We start from the raw sequence: 17,424 nt of genomic DNA on the forward strand, positions 1-17,424 counted from the left end.
ATTAATGACAAACTCAATTTGCACTAATTCTGAGTCTATAATCTTTTCCCTAATTACAGGTAACATTCTTTCCATCCTATGGGAGGAAGCCGAGGTGTAATCCAATAATACAAGCATTCGAAAAGAGAATAGCCAACAGTATAATTTCCACAGTGATTCAGTTAACTTCGGTACAGATGCTTGGGAGTTACCACATCTCTTCAACCTCAAGAATGGAGCACTGGGCGTGTACAATTCTAATCGACCCCAAGACGCTACAGCTTCGACACAGAGCAGACAGCAGACTAAAACCTCAGTGAGCTACAACGCTCTTGTTCCCCATCAAGTTTAGACACTCATAATTCCCCATCTAGCTGCCACACTCTCCCGCATAGAGCTCTGCGACTCCGGCCTCACTCAGCTCTCTGCTCTGCTCTGCTCCAAGCTCCGTCTACAACACTGCCAACAACCAACTACTGTATCCAAGACTACTAAATATGAAAACCCACTAAACCCTGTGCATCTAATCTACTCAACGTAACAATCATACATTACACTACCAAGATTACTCAAAACAAAACTACGAGCCTTCAGTAGGATGTAGGTGATCCATGATATTCAGTTAGCATGAAAAATAGTACAGTACATAAATTGCACATCAGAAGTGGGACTGGCAGAATACAATTATTAAAATTGGAGCAAACCGACTATTCTGCTGTCTACGGCGATGTGACGGGTACTATGGTACATGAGGAAGGGTCGATGCCTGGTGATAGGTAATAACTGGAAATCTACCACAGAAGAACTACTAACATTCGCAGCATAAAAACAATAAGCTTTTAGTTACATACGTACTATGTCACAGCAAGAACGGGTTGCAGTTATACAGGAACAAGGGATCCTGTACTGTAATTCCTATAATTACCCAAGTGTAGGAACAGGATAAGAGCTATGCTCGTGGTCTCCAGTCTTCCCAGCACTATTGCACGACGCTGTCAAACTGGACACGACTTTTTCCAATGAAAAGTAGCCTACTAAGCTAACGTAACAGCCACTCAATCACTATCCTCTTATCAGATGCAACATATCTGGAAATTCAATAAAATTGCTAGATTACAGCTTTGACACTTTCAACATTTTCATCAATCAAATAATAAATAAACCCTGAATAAATAGTTCACAGCAATAAACCATCTTCAGTAACTTATATTCAGGCCTCCTTGCTCAAGTTTACCTATACAGGGTACTGTACAAATGTAAACCAATTCTTGTTTAATATCAATTTATTGAAAAAATACCTAACACCAGTTGAATGCTGGAAGAATGCCGGCATTGTCGTCATATACTTACGCGATACAGAATCACCTTTTAAATCCCAGTATATACCACAGTACCGAGTATGAGAATACATCGAGTTGCAAAATAAAACATATGCAAACGCTTCACGACGATGAACACGATGCCGACACTAGCTTACCATATAAAAATACAATATCTTTATGAAATAAATTTTAATAATCATAATTACATCATTAACAGTACACATAAGGCCTTTTCCCCACAGATAACTGGAATATAATATTTGTTTTAAGCATAACCAGTTAATATGCAACTATAATTCTATATTCATTTGTGTATTTAAGATCATATATCCATTAAACTACAGTACATTGCCAGGCATCAATTCTCAATTTAAAAAAAAATTAGTGCAATGACAATACTCACAAAATATATATTGTTTCATAAGGTGTAATTAATACCTGGCAATTACAAAAATTTAGTTATAATAAAGCCACAAGCTATTAAAATTAAAACAAGATTTTCTTGAAGTTATGAGAAAGACACCATCATTGGATCGTCGATGAGCTTGCAATGGACTGTCCACAAGTCCTGAAAATATGGGAAAAAAATACTGACATTTATCCAGAAATGTTCACTTCACCAGATGACATGAAATATTGTACTGTATATTAAACACCTTATAAATGTTGGTATATCTAGATATGAAAAATGCCTTCTATAAAGAAAATTTTTTGTACCCACAGGCATGCAAGACCATACGCAACGAGTCACTTATTGATGCGTAATGGGAGAGATCCGGCACCTACCTATTAGTACCTCGTAGTCTATTCTACAGACTCGTTTTTAGGGGCCGAGACATGGTTGCCCTTTAACGCGTCTTCAGATTTATACTTTTGATTTTTAGTCTTTGAAACAATCATGGTTATTTTCAGTAACTAAAATAATGATTAGCTTATATTTTATACACTTGTTAAACATTACTGCAATGTTATTTATTTGGCATCATTGGAAAAAAAGAACATTTCTATATAGTTTACAAAATGTATATTAACCCCTCAACTGCGCAACGCGCATGCAGGCCCTTGACAGGGGGTGCACAACGCGCCTCCGGGATCTTATATTTTTAGCGTATGATTCAAAACTCCCATGGCTACATGGGGTTCATATCAGCTTCCTCAAGGCTCTTGTAAACAGATGCCATTTAAAAAAAAAAAAAAAAAGTCGTGGACAAAATTCCTGGGTGCGAGAGCCGCAGTACTGAGTGAGCAACCAAGGCTGGCGCATGCAGCATGAGCTCACAGTACTGCTGTTCAGCTTGTGACCACAGCATCGCCTAATAATGTCAAAATATATTAATGTATCTGGTATTATTTAGCCATGATAGTATTACAGAAGAGCCAGAGTGTGATAATAACTGGTTTCAATGTTCATATATCAGTGAATCAATGCTGTTCACGATGTTCACACCGCTAGCCACAGCACCACAACATTATTTCATCCATCTAGGAATCTTCAAATGACTTAGGTTACCTTACAAAAACTTGTGGTCCATTATTCATTTACAGAATTGCAATAACAGCAGCAGTGGCGATAATTAGCGCTGTGCTTAGTATTGTGGGAGGAGGAAGTTTGGCGAGGGAGGGAATCCAGATAGCGTCACTGTGTGTGGCAGTCACTTGTTTTGCTCACCATACTAGCTTTGTGGTTTGCTATGGCGAGCAAACCTGGGTATATACCATGTGTGTACAGTATATACCCATGTACATATGTGCATAGTATTGTGGGAGGAGGAATTTTGGTGGGGGAGGGGAGGAAGGGCGAAGACCGAGGTAGCGTCACCGTGTGTGGCAGCCACTCTTGTTTTGCTCACCATACAAGCCTAGTGGTTCGCTATGGCGAACACACATGTACATGGGTACTGTATATACAGTGTGTGTGTATATAGTGTAATAACAGCAACAGGAGTATGTTGGGAGGAGCCATTTTGTTGAGAGAGTTTGCATTGTATTCATAGCATCGTCGTCTGCTGTGTGACTTGTGCAGTGTATGGTGGCCATTGTGCTGTTTGAACACAATACCAGCTTGGTTGTATAGTTATGGTGAATAAAACATGTAGATAGGTATACATAACATGTGTAAATAGTAATAAAAACAATAACGGTATGATGGGAGGAGGAGCGATGGCGAGTAAGATGTTGAAGGAGTGAGGGGAGGACTGGCTGGGTGTGGTAGCTCACTCACGGAGTTCTGAGTGTGTTGATGGTGAATGTATAGTGTGTGATAGTGTATAGTGTGTAAATATGTTGTAAGTATACATAAATGAACATGAAACATTGGTGTGAATAACAGTATGGCGAGAGGAGGAGTGATGGCTAGTATGATGTTGGAGGAGCGAGGGAGGACTGGCTGGGTGTGGCAGCTGACACAGAGTTCTGAGTGTGTTTATGGTGTGCGTATATAGTGTGTGATACTGTACAGTGTGTAAATAGATTGTATATATACATAAAGTAGCACGATACAGTGGAAATATGTGTAGGATATGTGTACACATGTGTCATGCACGTAACAGTGTCTTCAGACAGTACGGATGTTCTACTGCCATATATAGTGTACGTGTTTATAAATTATACATAGGATTGGCACGAAAAAACAAATAAAATGTATTTGGAACTGTGCAAAAAATTAACAAATATATTCGTGGCAACTTGCACATATTGAGCCAGGCGCCCTATTGGCCCCGGGGGTGTACGCCACGGGCAAACATGGAATGACGACGTCACGGGCGAACGTACAGACCTCATAGCAGCCAAAGTAAGTACAATTTCGATTTTCTGTTCACATCCATACTCGAGGAAGGGTTTTTGACACTTTCAAAATGGTAAAGAATTGCCAGAGAATTTATTTCCTGCGCACTGGGGTAGGGGGGGGGGGGCACATTTGGAAGCCAAGCAGCCCAGTGGTTAATACAAATTTCCTAATAAACACCAACATTGAATGTAAATGAAATGCCTCTTTTTTGAGGGGGGATGGGGCTGACTGTGGCTCCCCATCACTAGCAGTCGCCCATTATACCACTGACTCTTACACATGCACTTACTCGCCAAGACTCCACACACTAGTCACATCAGTCTTAGTAGTACACAAGCCCTTGATCTATCCAAATTATGTTCAACTGGTGGCATATATGACGTCACATGATGTTTCAGGTGCAGTACTGTACTTGCAATATTTGAAGCTTCTATTAGTACAGTGCCCCTAATCAGTATTTGAGGCCTTTAGTAAACATCTGCCATCTTGAAAAGTGACTATGATTTTTGGGACATTGCTCCCAAACTTAGAGTATGGTTTTTAACAAAGGACAAAACTTGTTATGAATATTTTTATGAGCTTACCTTAGGGAGCACTCAAGTGGAAGAGCTTTATAACACACAAACAATATATAAAATTTTAATTTATTAATCATGATCAAAACCCACTGAGTTATTGAGGCATCACAAAAGGAAATTAGTGGTCAAGATGTGAGGCTCGGGAACTATTGTTCATCGTTGCACATGCGTGCACACACTAGGGGAGTACATCTAGGCGAGTATATATATATATATATACACACACACACACACACACACACACACACACACACACACACACACACGTACGTACGTTACTAGTCAAGTACACACGTGTGTGCCTACAACAAACAGTCTAGTATTCCAAGAGCAAACAACCCCACTCCACTCGTCATACACTTGTTCTGCTGCTTTCTTAGCAAGACTTAAGTGCAGACAGGAAGAGCCAAAAGAATAAATAAAAGGAACAACAAATATACAAGCTACAATTTACTGTCCATCCATCTTCATATGATTTTCTGGAACATTAAAAGCTACACAAAAAAATCCATTTAAAGCAAAAACTAAGTACAGGTACGGTAAAGGATTTCCATTAATAGTTATCATAAACAATAACTAATGGTTCAAGCATCAAGCACTAACAAGGCCTTGCTATCATAATAGATACAATAGCTTTTGTAGTGATCTTCCATTAACAATTCATTCCATCACTTGTAAACACTGTAGTATATTAACTACATATCAATAAAAGCAACAAATAATAACCAAAATTCTGCACCAAGACAAAACAGAACTCAAAACAAAGAAACTTATGCAGATAATTATAATTGTGATCAAGTTCATGCAGTTATCTAAGAAGTAATTATCAAAAAAAGGCACCAAACCGGGAAGGCTATACAAGTTATCTAAGAAGGTGCTATATATCTTGGGAGCAGGGATGGGGAGGGGGAGGGGTGGGGAGGGGGTTTACAGGGAGCCATAACTGTAGGACAATGTAATCACAGCTAGTTGCACTGTGGTAGTGAAACTGTGCTAAGCTTATGTTGCTAACATGACCGGTAGCAAGCCTTGGAGGAGGGAGGGAGGGGGGGGAACGAGGCAAAGCGGAGGGTGGGGGGAGGGGAGGAAAAACGAGGCCAAGCGGAGGGAGGGAGGGGGAAGGGAACGAGGCCAAGCAGAGGGAGGGAGGGGGGGGGAACGAGGCCAAGCAGAGGGAGGGGGGAGGGAACGACGCCAAGCAGAGGTAGGGAGGGGGGAGGGAACGAGGCCAAGCGGAGGGAGGGAGGGAACGACGCCAAGCGGAGGGAGGGAGGGGGGAGGGAACGACGCCAAGCAGAGGGAGGGAGGGGGGAGGGAACGACGCCAAGCAGAGGGAGGGAGGGGGGAGGGAACGACGCCAAGCAGAGGGAGGGAGGGGGGGAGGGAACGAGGCCAAGCAGAGGGAGGGAGGGGGGGAGGGAACGAGGCCAAGCGGAGGGAGGGAGGGGGGAGGGAACGAGGCCAAGCGGAGGGAGGGAGGGGGAGGGAACGAGGCCAAGCGGAGGGAGGGAGGGGGAGGGAACGAGGCCAAGCGGAGGGAGGGAGGGAGGGGGGAGGGAACGAGGCCAAGCGGAGGGAGGGAGGGGGGAGGGAACGAGGCCAAGCGGAGGGAGGGAGGGGGGAGGGAACGAGGCCAAGCGGAGGGAGGGAGGGAGGGAGGGAGGGAGGGAGGGAACGAGGCCAAGCGGAGGGAGGGAGGGAGGGAGGGGGGGAACGAGGCCAAGCGGAGGGAGGGAGGGGGGAGGGAACGAGGCCAAGCGGAGGGAGGGAGGGAGGGGGGGAGGGAACGAGGCCAAGCAGAGGGAGGGAGGGGGGGGGGGGAACGAGGCCAAGCAGAGGGAGGGAGGGGGGAGGGAACGAGGCCAAGCAGAGGGAGGGAGGGGGGGGAACGAGGCCAAGCAGAGGGAGGGAGGGGAACGAGGCCAAGCAGAGGGAGGGAGGGGAACGAGGCCAAGCGGAGGGAGGGAGGGGGGGGGGAACGAGGCCAAGCGGAGGGAGGGTGGGGGGGGGGGGGGAACGAGGCTAAGCGGAGGGGAGGGGGGGGGGGGAACAAGGCAAAGCGGAGGGAGGGGGGGGGGGGGGAAACGAGGCCAAGCGGAGGGAAGGGTGGGGGGTGGGGAAACGAGGCAAAGCGAGGGAAGGGGGTGGGGGAACGAGGTAAATCAACCAGGCGGAGGGAAGGGTGGGGGGTGGGGAAACGAGGCAAAGCGAGGGAAGGGGGTGGGGGAACGAGGTAAATCAACCAGGTGGGGGATGGGGAAACGAGGTAAAGCGAGGGAAGGGGGTGGGGGAACGAGGTAAATCAACCAGGTATCAACCAGGGGGGGGAAACGAGGCCAAGCGGAGGGAGGGTGGGGGGTGGGGAAACGAGGCAAAGCGAGGGAAGGGGGTGGGGGAACGAGGCTAAGCAGAGGGAAAGGGGGGGGGGGAAACAAGGCAAAGCGGAGGGAGGGGGGGGGAAACGAGGCAAAGCGGAGGGAGGGAGGGGGGGGGAAACGAAGCAAAGCGGAGGGAGGGAGGGGGGGGAAACGAAGCAAAGCGGAGGGAGGGAGGGGGGGGGGAACGAAGCAAAGCAGAGAGAGGGAGGGGGGGGGAACGAGGCAAAGCGGAGGGAGGGAGGGGAACGAGGCAAAGCGGAGGGAGGGAGGGAGGGGGGGGGGGGGGGAACGAGGCAAAGCGGAGGGGGGCGGGACAAGGCATAGAGGAGGGGGGGGGGGGAACAAGGCAAAGTGGAGGGAGGGGGGAACGAGGCCAAGCAGAGGGAGGGGGTGGGAGACAAGGTGAGGGGAGGGGGTGGGAGACAGGGTAATTCGACGAGGAGAAGGAGGTGTAAGTGCTGTTACATGAGCACTATTCATAAGTAATAACTATAGCACACCTAGGAGGCACTTGAGCAAGCACCATGCAACCATCACCTTATCAAGGCTCCTTCTCCATCAGGCAAGAATGAATATCATGAAGATTCTGTAAAAGTCATGGGGGTTATTTGCTGGAGTTTACCATGGAACAGATATATATCGTATAATTAAAGAACGTTTCTTGATGTTAGTGTAGTAAGAAACTGCTAAAGTGAAAGAATTACAAGGCTTCCATGTTCAGGAAAAGAAAACATTTGATACAGCTGTTACTCGACAGAAAGGACTAAAATTAAATTAAGAGTCCAGGTTAAAATAAATGTATGCATTATATGTATTGAGATTAAGAGGGTAAAGTTAAAACTTTTCTCTCTCTCTCAATCCTTAAATATACAATTTTAAATAATGTTTACCAGTACGAATTTGTTGATAATTAGTTATGTACAAAGCTCTTAAAGCCACATGTACCTATGATGAACACGTAACGAGATCCACCAAATGCACGTCAATGAATGCAGTCACACAAAATTTAGAAAAAACTATCAAAACTCCCAATAATTATGGTAAATATTATTCTACCTAGTATATCGGAAAATTCAGATTGCCAAACAGTGCAATATTCAGGATTTGAATAGAAATTTACACACAAAACCTTCACGATTAGAATCTAAATTAAGTTATAAGTACTGGCAGTCCATTCAAAATCTAGTCTGTCCACTTTTGTCAACAGAATGGTCTTGGCTCATCTTTTTTGCCTTTTAAGGGGTTGACTTCAAAATCAAATTCAGTACTGTAGTGAAATGTATCGGGGAAGAGCACCAAGCCATTATGATTATATAGCACTGGGAAGAGGTCAGGATAAGGATTTGGGATGGGACGGAGGGAAGGAATGGTGCCCAACCACTTTGACGGTCGGAGATTGAACGCCGACCTGCATGAAGCGAGACTGTCACTACCATCCAGCCCAAGTGGACTGTAGTAAGGAGCCATTTTGGCAGGGAAGAATTTCAAAAGCATTAAAATCAACTACTGTTAAGTACAGTATATGACAAGCAAACTTGGTGTGGAGGAACACATTGGTGTCGAGTGTACCTTTGCTTTAGTTACCAAAGTTTACAGCACCTTTTGCACCTGGCATCAGTAGCACCAATTCTAGAATTTAATTTATTTCCTTCACAGTACAAGGATAGTGGTGCATTTCAAACATGGTACATTAAAGTAAAGACGATTGCTTCTCTTCCTTCTCTACACTTAAAATATCTTGTGAGCAATGTTTCATCACTATCATCAAACTATGCTAGAAAATGTAACTTATCCTTTCCAAATAACCAACTTATTAATTAAGGTATGCTTTAAGATAACCAAAGCTTTGTCACACTGTCCTCATTTTGATAAAAAGCAGGCCATTGAGGTACAGAATTTGCAGCAAGGTTGGCGCTATGGTGTCCTGCCTTCCTCAGTCTACAACACTTCCTCCAGTTTCCGCTTTGCACACTTCCTCATCCGATACATTAATCTTTCTATCCAAAATAGATGCTGTACCTACTATAATCCTTATCACTGACAAAACCACTTTTTCTTGAACTCAAATTGTTTCTTGCATATTTGGCAGTGGTAGATGTTGAAAGAAGCCAGTGTCTGTGATTCAGCCATCACGGGCAAGGATACCAACAGATAAATTATTTTTCCACCCCAGGGGGCAAATCATCACCAGATGCCTCTATTGACTGTAGGACTTAACACACCAGCCAAAACTTTTAAATAATTTAGACGAGAAACTATAGTGAAAAATTTAGCAGATTTATATGATAAATCAAAAGGAAATCTTTTGAGAATGATGACCAAATCCCACCCAAGAAGATAAGACGACGACATTTCAGTCCGTTCTGGATCATCATCAAGTCCATGGTTTATCCAGGATGGACCGAAACGTCGCCGTCTCAACCTTCACATTTCCAGCCACGTTATTGCGACTCGCCGTCTCCTTATGAGAATACGTGTATCGTGTAATAGCTATTTTTGCTTACCTTAAAGTATTTGACAGTCTTGACTTTGAGCTCGAGTGTGGCATCTTCGTCACACAACATTATGGTCCGTGGGTGCTGCTGGAAGGCCGACACTGTCCACATGTGGTTCACCCCATCCTCAATGGCCATGTGAAGGGCATAGGCCTTGTGTGACCCAGTGATCAACACCATCACCTACAATAAATGAATATACTAATCAGCAATTGTGGATGATCCCCCACCCTGTTTGGCCTTGTACATGTCAAGTCTCGTACCATTTTAAACACCCACCTTAACATAAACAACAACAATTATCATCCTTATTCCATTTTCTACTTAAGTGGGTAAACAGCCCATGTTCCAACACAGGATCTTATAAGATTGTCATAACAATGCTCTGTGTGTTGAAAGCAGATCTGTTACACATAATGCATATTCAGAGATTTGGATTTAGGCTAGTCCTCGAATCTGTATGTATATTGCCAAGGCTGTACAAATTTCTTTAACTTAGTGGATTAATTAGTTTATGTTAGCCGTCTTTCAAATTGTGTTTTATTTTAATGGTGTGCGCTCTGCCAATACCACACAGCGGTGACCGAGGAGGCGAAGGCACGACGAGGTCGGTGCATGTTAGACGTGATAAAAGCCCACCAACAAGCAAAAAGTTATTGATAAAATTACCTTTGCATTTCTCTAAAACTTTAAATTGTATGATACAAATTAAATACACCGATTATTTTGTTTAATTGGAAAATATACTGGCAGCAACACAACACTTGTGGGCAATTCAGAAAGTAAAGACTGATCTAAAATTAATATATACAGTACTGTACATCATTATAGTTTCCAAGTGAGATATGGATAAATTAGAGACTAGATTTTTAGGGCTGGCTTCGGCCACCTTTATAGGGGGAATAGTCTGGCGTATGGGATGAACATCAAATAGTCAGGATAGGCCTAAGTTAAATGATTTAAGAATTATTAATCATTCACACCCCAATAACTCCCCCCCTCTCCTCATCCGATTCTTACAGATTCAATTCTGGTCAAGTGTGAATACTGGTGGTGAAAACCAAACACTTTATAGTACTGTACTGTATGTACAGTACTGTATGTACTGTACTGTATGTACAGTACTGTATGTACTGTACTGTATGTACAGTACTGTATGTACTGTACTGTATGTACAGTACTGTATGTACAGTACTGTATGTACTGTACTGTATGTACAGTACTGTATGTACTGTACTGTATGTACAGTACTGTATGTACTGTACTGTATGTACAGTACTGTATGTACTGTACTGTATGTACAGTACTGTATGTACTGTACTGTATGTACAGTACTGTATGTACTGTACTGTATGTACAGTACTGTATGTACTGTACTGTATGTACAGTACTGTATGTACTGTACTGTATGTACAGTACTGTATGTACTGTACTGTATGTACAGTACTGTATGTACTGTACTGTATGTACAGTACTGTATGTACTGTACTGTATGTACAGTACTGTATGTACAGTACTGTATGTACAGTACTGTATGTACAGTACTGTATGTACAGTACTGTATGTACAGTACTGTATGTACTGTACTGTATGTACTGTACTGTATGTACAGTACTGTATGTACTGTACTGTATGTACAGTACTGTATGTACTGTACTGTATGTACTGTACTGTATGTACAGTACTGTATGTACTGTACTGTATGTACAGTACTGTATGTACTGTACTGTATGTACAGTACTGTATGTACTGTACTGTATGTACAGTACTGTATGTACTGTACTGTATGTACAGTACTGTATGTACTGTACTGTATGTACAGTACTGTATGTACTGTACTGTATGTACAGTACTGTATGTACTGTACTGTATGTACAGTACTGTATGTACTGTACTGTATGTACAGTACTGTATGTACTGTACTGTATGTACAGTACTGTATGTACTGTACTGTATGTACAGTACTGTATGTACTGTACTGTATGTACAGTACTGTATGTACAGTACTGTATGTACAGTACTGTATGTACTGTACTGTATGTACTGTACTGTATGTACAGTACTGTATGTACAGTACTGTATGTACAGTACTGTATGTACTGTACTGTATGTACTGTACTGTATGTACAGTACTGTATGTACAGTACTGTATGTACTGTACTGTATGTACTGTACTGTATGTACTGTACTGTATGTACTGTACTGTATGTACAGTAATTAGAAAAAAATTTATTTCCTTAAACACACAAAGTTTCATTGCTCCTCATTTTAAGAAAGGGAAGAGGGGCCAAGTTAGTGGGAGGGGGGGAGAGGATTAGAAAGACTGAAGGTGGAGGATGAAGGGAGAATGGGGGAAGGGTAGGATGGAAGGGAGGGGAGGGGTGAGAGGGGGGGGGCAGGGATGGGAGGGGGTAGGAGGGAAAGGAAAGAATGAGGGGAGGGGAAGGGGGGTGCAAAGATGAGGTGAGGGGAGGGGGGGCAGGGATGGGAGGTGCTTTAGGGGAAGAAAGAGGGGAGGGGGGGGGGGAAGACATGGATGAATGAATAGATTGACAGGTGGATAGATGGACAAATGGATGCACATCTATCCATCGTCCTCAATTTCACAGAGCACTGACCTCCCTGGCATCCATGACAGTACCAACGCCTACAGTCAGAGCTTGCTTGGGGACCTTCGACATGTCATTATCAAAAAAGCGTGCATTTGCCGTTATGGTTTCTTGGTTAAGTGTCTTAACACGAGTGCGGGACACTAGACTGGAGCCAGGTTCATTAAAGGCAATGTGACCATCAGGTCCAATTCCTGAAAGTAAATAAAAATAATTCAGCACATTGTGTAAGTTTGGCATCAATTAATTTTATACTTTGCCTTCGGAAAACCTTTTCTTAAATGCACATGACAGTGCCCTACATAGCTAGGCATTTATTTGGTACTCCCCTCTTTCAACATCCATGGATTTTGAAAATAATTATCTAACCTCATTTTCTAAATCAATATCATCAGGCTCTTAATATTCCATGGTGCTTAACATCAAACTTCTCAAAAGTCATCATCATAAACTTCACCTTTAGGTTTACTGTAACAGCAGATGTCACAAGGTTTACCCCATGTGTATTTCAACAGCATCCTTTAGCTCATTCCAAGCTTTAGTACAGTTGTGTATTGCTGCCTCAACAGAATACCTTTTCAAATTCTCCAGGATTTTCCGTCGACTATACACCGTATCCTTCACGTTTCCTCTATCTTTTAACAGCCCTTGTAATTTATGTTCAAAATCTTGACCCATGGGCTGGATCAAAAGGCGTTTTATGTTTGGAGGCCAAGAGACACTAACTTGCCATCAACAGATTTTAAAATGTCAATATTTGGGTGTGCGGGGCATTTACAAACATGCCTAGGCTTAAATCTAAAAACCTAGCATTGCAATACATGTCCCTCACCAGCAAGCATAATTAAAATGACACCAATGTATCATTTCTCTTCCCATCCAAAAAAACAGTGTAGATACCCATCTTATTCTCAAATCCTTGTGTATTCAAAAGAAAAATCAAAATGATTTCTAACAAATGAAAGGAAAAATTAACAGAAAATGGAACAATTATATGTCTCGAGTGATATTGATGGAGGCAAGTGTTCAAGTCCATCTGTACGAGGGAGCCTCGTAGCCTGGTGGATAGCGCACAGGACTCTTAATTCTGCGGCGCGGGTTCGATTCCCGCACGAGGCAGAAACAAATGGGCAAAGTTTCTTTCACCCTGAATGCCCCTGTTACCTAGCAGTAAATAGGTACCTGGGTGTTAGTCAGCTGTCACGGGCTGCTTCCTGGGGGTGGAGGCCTGGTCGAGGACCGAGCCGCGGGGACACTAAAGCCCCGAAATCATCTCAAGATAACCTCAAGAGGTACTCACATTTCTGATTACATTCTGTGAATATTACATGCCAATTAGATCAAATAAGTGAAATTGGTAAGGGTTTCTTGCAACAATAAACTGGATAACCATAGGCCATAATTACCTCCCATGAAAAGCTCAATCCCTCCAGCTTCCTTTATCTTCATTTCATAATTCTGACACTCCTGCTCCAGGTCTGGTGCGTTGCCATCGAGGACATGGGCATTGGCCGGATCAATGTCAATGTGCTTAAAGAAGTTCTGCCACATGAATGTGTGGTAGCTCTGAGTGTGGTCCCGGGGAATACCTGAAACACACAAAGTGGTCTGCATTATCAATTGTAACTGTCTCCAGCCAATGAAATATAAACTAAATGAAGTTAAATATTTATGCAACAATACTGCATAAAACGGGAGAAAACAAGAAAAAATACACACGAAAATATCGAGACGGCATCAATGGCTTAGACCCATTTTCCCCAGGTCAACATTATACAGCATTTCTTCCTCCTGACACTCGGTACATGTCAGGATGCAAGAAAAGAAATAACAAACGAGACTTTTTTTTGCAACTTAGAAAAACCACCAGGATACACAAATATTGCCTATACCATTAAATCTATTGTACTTTAAGGAAAAGAAAATCAAATAATAAAAAAAGCAAACTGAAGAGCCAGAGACTTACAGCTACTATAATTTGGATGTCAAAATTGATTAAACCCGGATGCTATCAAAGGTCAGACAGCTCACAACAAAATGTGGTTGCCATCCAAAGTTTAGTACAGTAGTAATAAATTTCAAAGTACTGTATAGTGATATAGTGTATAGTGATCACAAGTCCATTTATGGCACTAACAAATGTATCAATAATATTTAATATAACTACTTAATTAAAAGTTACAAGGAATGCATATTTGTATTATGAACAAAATTAAATTTAAAAATGGTTAAATAAAAAAAATTAAACATACCAACATATTCATCCATATTGAAGGTCTTGACATATTTGAACGAGATTTTGCCCGCTTTGTGATACTGTACTAGCTTTTTATACGTTCCAAGTGGAGTGCTGCCTGAAAATAAGGGCACAGTATTTATGATGCTACCAATCATACTCTTCAAACCATTTTATATAATGGATATAATTGCAGATACACAAATACCAAAAATAATTTTTCCAAACCGAATACAGTATTTAAAATTAAAATATTATAAGCACTAACAAAACATTATTTAACAACCCTCAGTTTGACAAAAGGAGAAAAATTTTCCGTAATTTATCTTAAATAATTTTTTAATGCTGTACTGTATAACAGGTTTATTTTTTATTAGGCAATAACAGCCAGAGAAGTGCCAAATTATAATAATTAGAGAGATAAGCAACACAGCCCTAAATTCTTTAGTGAAATATATAAATTAATGTAAATGTATAAATTAATGTACAAGCTACAATAACCTCGGCTGAACCTTGGTACATCAGTTGACAAAGCGCACCAAGTGGGAACTGACCTGTAGGCAAGCCCAAAACGAAGAACTTATCTGGGCCAGGCTTGAAGTCATTGATCCTCTTTATAATGTACCGGGCTGACCATTCTGCCACCCTTTCACCGTCATCAAGAATCACTAGACGCATCTGTAAAGTAGCAATTACTTTTAAATACTAGTTTTCCGCCTCCTCAGGAAAGTCTAAACTACAGTGAAGTCTTACTCTAATGGACACATTTGCCCTTGGCCCATCCACAGCATCCAAACTTTCCAATACAAATCAATTTTTTTTAATATTTTGATATCAAGATAAATTTGAAATAGTAAATACATAAGTAAATATTTTTTACGGGGCAGAATATTTTACCCAGTACCAAGCAAAGGTTGGTGCCGAGACTTCGTGAAAGGAATTCAGCCAGTGCCGATTTTGGGTCATACACGGTAAAACACTTTAGTTTTAGGGCTGTAATTCATGGAATATTCTACTCAATCATTTGCATAAATTTAGACTTAAAATGTACGTACAGGCAATTTATTGAAATATGGTTGACCGACAGACATCCTTAAGAACGTCACATGTTGGGGCACGGCGCTAGACACAAGGAATCACTACTGTATCCTACTGCCATGTGGTGGCTAAAGGGGACCTCTCTAAGCTTAATATGCTTAGAGAGGTCCCCTACAACAGGACACCAATTATGACTGTGCGACAACCCAACGAGGTCCAGCAAACAGGAGTCATGTCACTACACAATCACTGAAAACTCTTGCACCAGTCTCCAGCATTCTCGGAAATTTAGATGAAATTAAGCGTAGGTTAAGCTTAGTTGGGGATAATTATTTAGTCTCGGTGGTGCAGTGGTAAGACACTCGCCTGGTGTTCCGCGAGCGCTTTGTCATGGGTTCGTATCCTGGCCGGGGAGGATTTACTGGGCGCAATTCCTTAACTGTAGCCTCTGTTTAACGCAACAGTAAAATGTGTACTTGGATGAAAAAACGATTCTTCGCGGCAGGGGATCGTATTCCAGGGACCATAGGATTAAGGACTTGCCCGAAACGCTACGCGTACTAGTGGCTCTACAAGAATGTAACAACTCTTCTATATATCTCAAAAAATTATCACGCTAGGATGGTGAAAATGTGCACAAGGCCATTCAACATGGATCGTTCCCCCGTTTGTTATAACCATATATATGGTTAAATCAGAATGTATTGTAATGGGCAGGTTTAAAAATCTGCTGATGAAGCACCTTATGTACACTGTGACCTGTGTGCTGCTGTGGCAGTGTGTTTATATTAGGTTTATTATGTGTAGCAAGTGAGGGCGACCTGACCCAACCCGTCCGCAGGTCACGACCTCACACCCGTGACCCACTGACCTTCAGACAAGGGCACAGCACCGGGCAACAAGATCATCAAGGCAAATGGGCGGACCCTCGACAAGCCGCCGGCTTCCTGTTCCCGTCGAGAGCCACTAGTGATGGTGGCACTTGGGTAAAACCCGGAGCCCTGCCGCCCCTGCTATACTAACAAGAATCCTTGACGTTGAGCTGTACTGCTCCTGGGGACGTCTTCCCGAGCCTGGTGGTGGCCTGTGGTGACATACCTTGTGAGGAGTGTGAGGTGAGGAGGGTTATGAGGTGAGGAGAGGTATGAGGCGGCCGCCCACAGCTGGTGTGAGGCTCAGCTGCTCTCACTCACAGCCGGCAACAAGTTTTTTTTTATTCCCAGAGCAGGCAAAGGTTCCTCCGGCAGCCGGCTCCTCACGTCTGTCACAGGGCATCTCTCCACCGTGAACTCTATCTCTCTCTCTCCTCCCTCGACTGTAATCTAGGTCGCAATGTGAAGTAATATTTATCTTTCAGCAAAAGTGGCTGTTGCAATGTTTGCTAGCAAGTGCTTGTTCATCGGGTGGGAAAAATATTACGGTGGCTGGAGTTACCAGCGAGCAATATGTCAAAACCACTTTCCCGTTATCTATATTTTGTACGGCTGTGGACGGTACTGATATGTGTGATTGGAAAAGAATTAGGAGAGAAAGAGAGAGAGATTATGGTGATCTATTTCACCATGAGCCTTCCCAATGACTCGTTATTTGTTAAAGATGAGTTGAGACAGTAGTGGGGCGGCGGTGTGGTAACTCTGCTCTGTAATTACCTAACACTGCTTGCCTAGACCTGCTTGTTGGCCAACCATACCTGATTTACCTGAGGGGTCACTAACCCTAGTCGTCTCGGCGAGAACAGGAAGCCGGCGGCTTGTCGAAGATCTCTCTCTCTTCCCCCCCCCTTTCTAGTGGCATTCCCTAACATTCCATTCACTCCCCTTTTACATTCCAAATTCAAATAAAAAAAAATTGTTCCCTAACATTGTGACCCTAAACATTCCCCTAAACATTCCCTAACATCCCATAACATTCCCTAACATTGTGACCTGACGTTCAGTTTTGAGAGCATTATATGCCTCTGTAACCTTTCCCACTACCTTCCATGGGATGGGTATGGGGTGT

At 42.9% G+C, this 17,424-nt stretch overlaps 1 protein-coding gene across 4 annotated transcripts; it reads right to left on the reverse strand.

Moving 5' to 3' along the window:
- Positions 1–1,244: 1,244 nt before the first annotated feature.
- Oscillin (glucosamine-6-phosphate isomerase Oscillin) lies at positions 1,245–16,796 on the reverse strand. Of its 4 annotated transcripts, XM_045769575.2 has the most exons (8): positions 16,522–16,796; positions 14,940–15,063; positions 14,402–14,503; positions 13,556–13,738; positions 12,159–12,343; positions 9,550–9,723; positions 7,583–7,631; positions 1,245–1,869 (listed from the first exon to the last, which is right to left on the reverse strand). In XM_045769575.2, the coding sequence occupies exons 2-7, from the start codon at positions 15,061–15,063 to the stop codon at positions 7,587–7,589; spliced, it is 813 nt and encodes a 270-aa protein (XP_045625531.1). In that variant the 5' UTR covers positions 16,522–16,796; the 3' UTR covers positions 1,245–1,869; positions 7,583–7,586. The 4 variants fall into 4 exon arrangements, with proteins under 4 accessions (XP_045625531.1, XP_045625529.1, XP_045625530.1 ...); XM_045769573.2 differs by lacking the exon at positions 7,583–7,631 and having other exon boundaries at positions 16,522–16,793; XM_045769574.2 differs by lacking the exons at positions 7,583–7,631; positions 16,522–16,796 and adding an exon at positions 16,447–16,501.
- Positions 16,797–17,424: the final 628 nt, after the last annotated feature.

The sequence above is a fragment of the Procambarus clarkii genome, chromosome 84 (assembly GCF_040958095.1).
Source record: "Procambarus clarkii isolate CNS0578487 chromosome 84, FALCON_Pclarkii_2.0, whole genome shotgun sequence".
In the NCBI taxonomy this organism is placed as follows: domain Eukaryota; kingdom Metazoa; phylum Arthropoda; class Malacostraca; order Decapoda; family Cambaridae; genus Procambarus; species Procambarus clarkii.

Bases quoted from the DNA above. Each gene is read 5' to 3' on its own strand.
- Oscillin (XM_045769573.2), bottom strand. From the start codon at position 15,063: ATGCGTCTAGTGATTCTTGATGACGGTGAAAGGGTGGCAGAATGGTCA. The intron at 14,504-14,939 runs GTCAGTTCCCAC...CCTTATTTTCAG, and splicing joins CGTTTTGGGCTTGCCTACAG to GCAGCACTCCACTTGGAACG. The intron at 13,739-14,401 runs GTATGTTTAATT...TGTGTGTTTCAG, and splicing joins CAATATGGATGAATATGTTG to GTATTCCCCGGGACCACACT.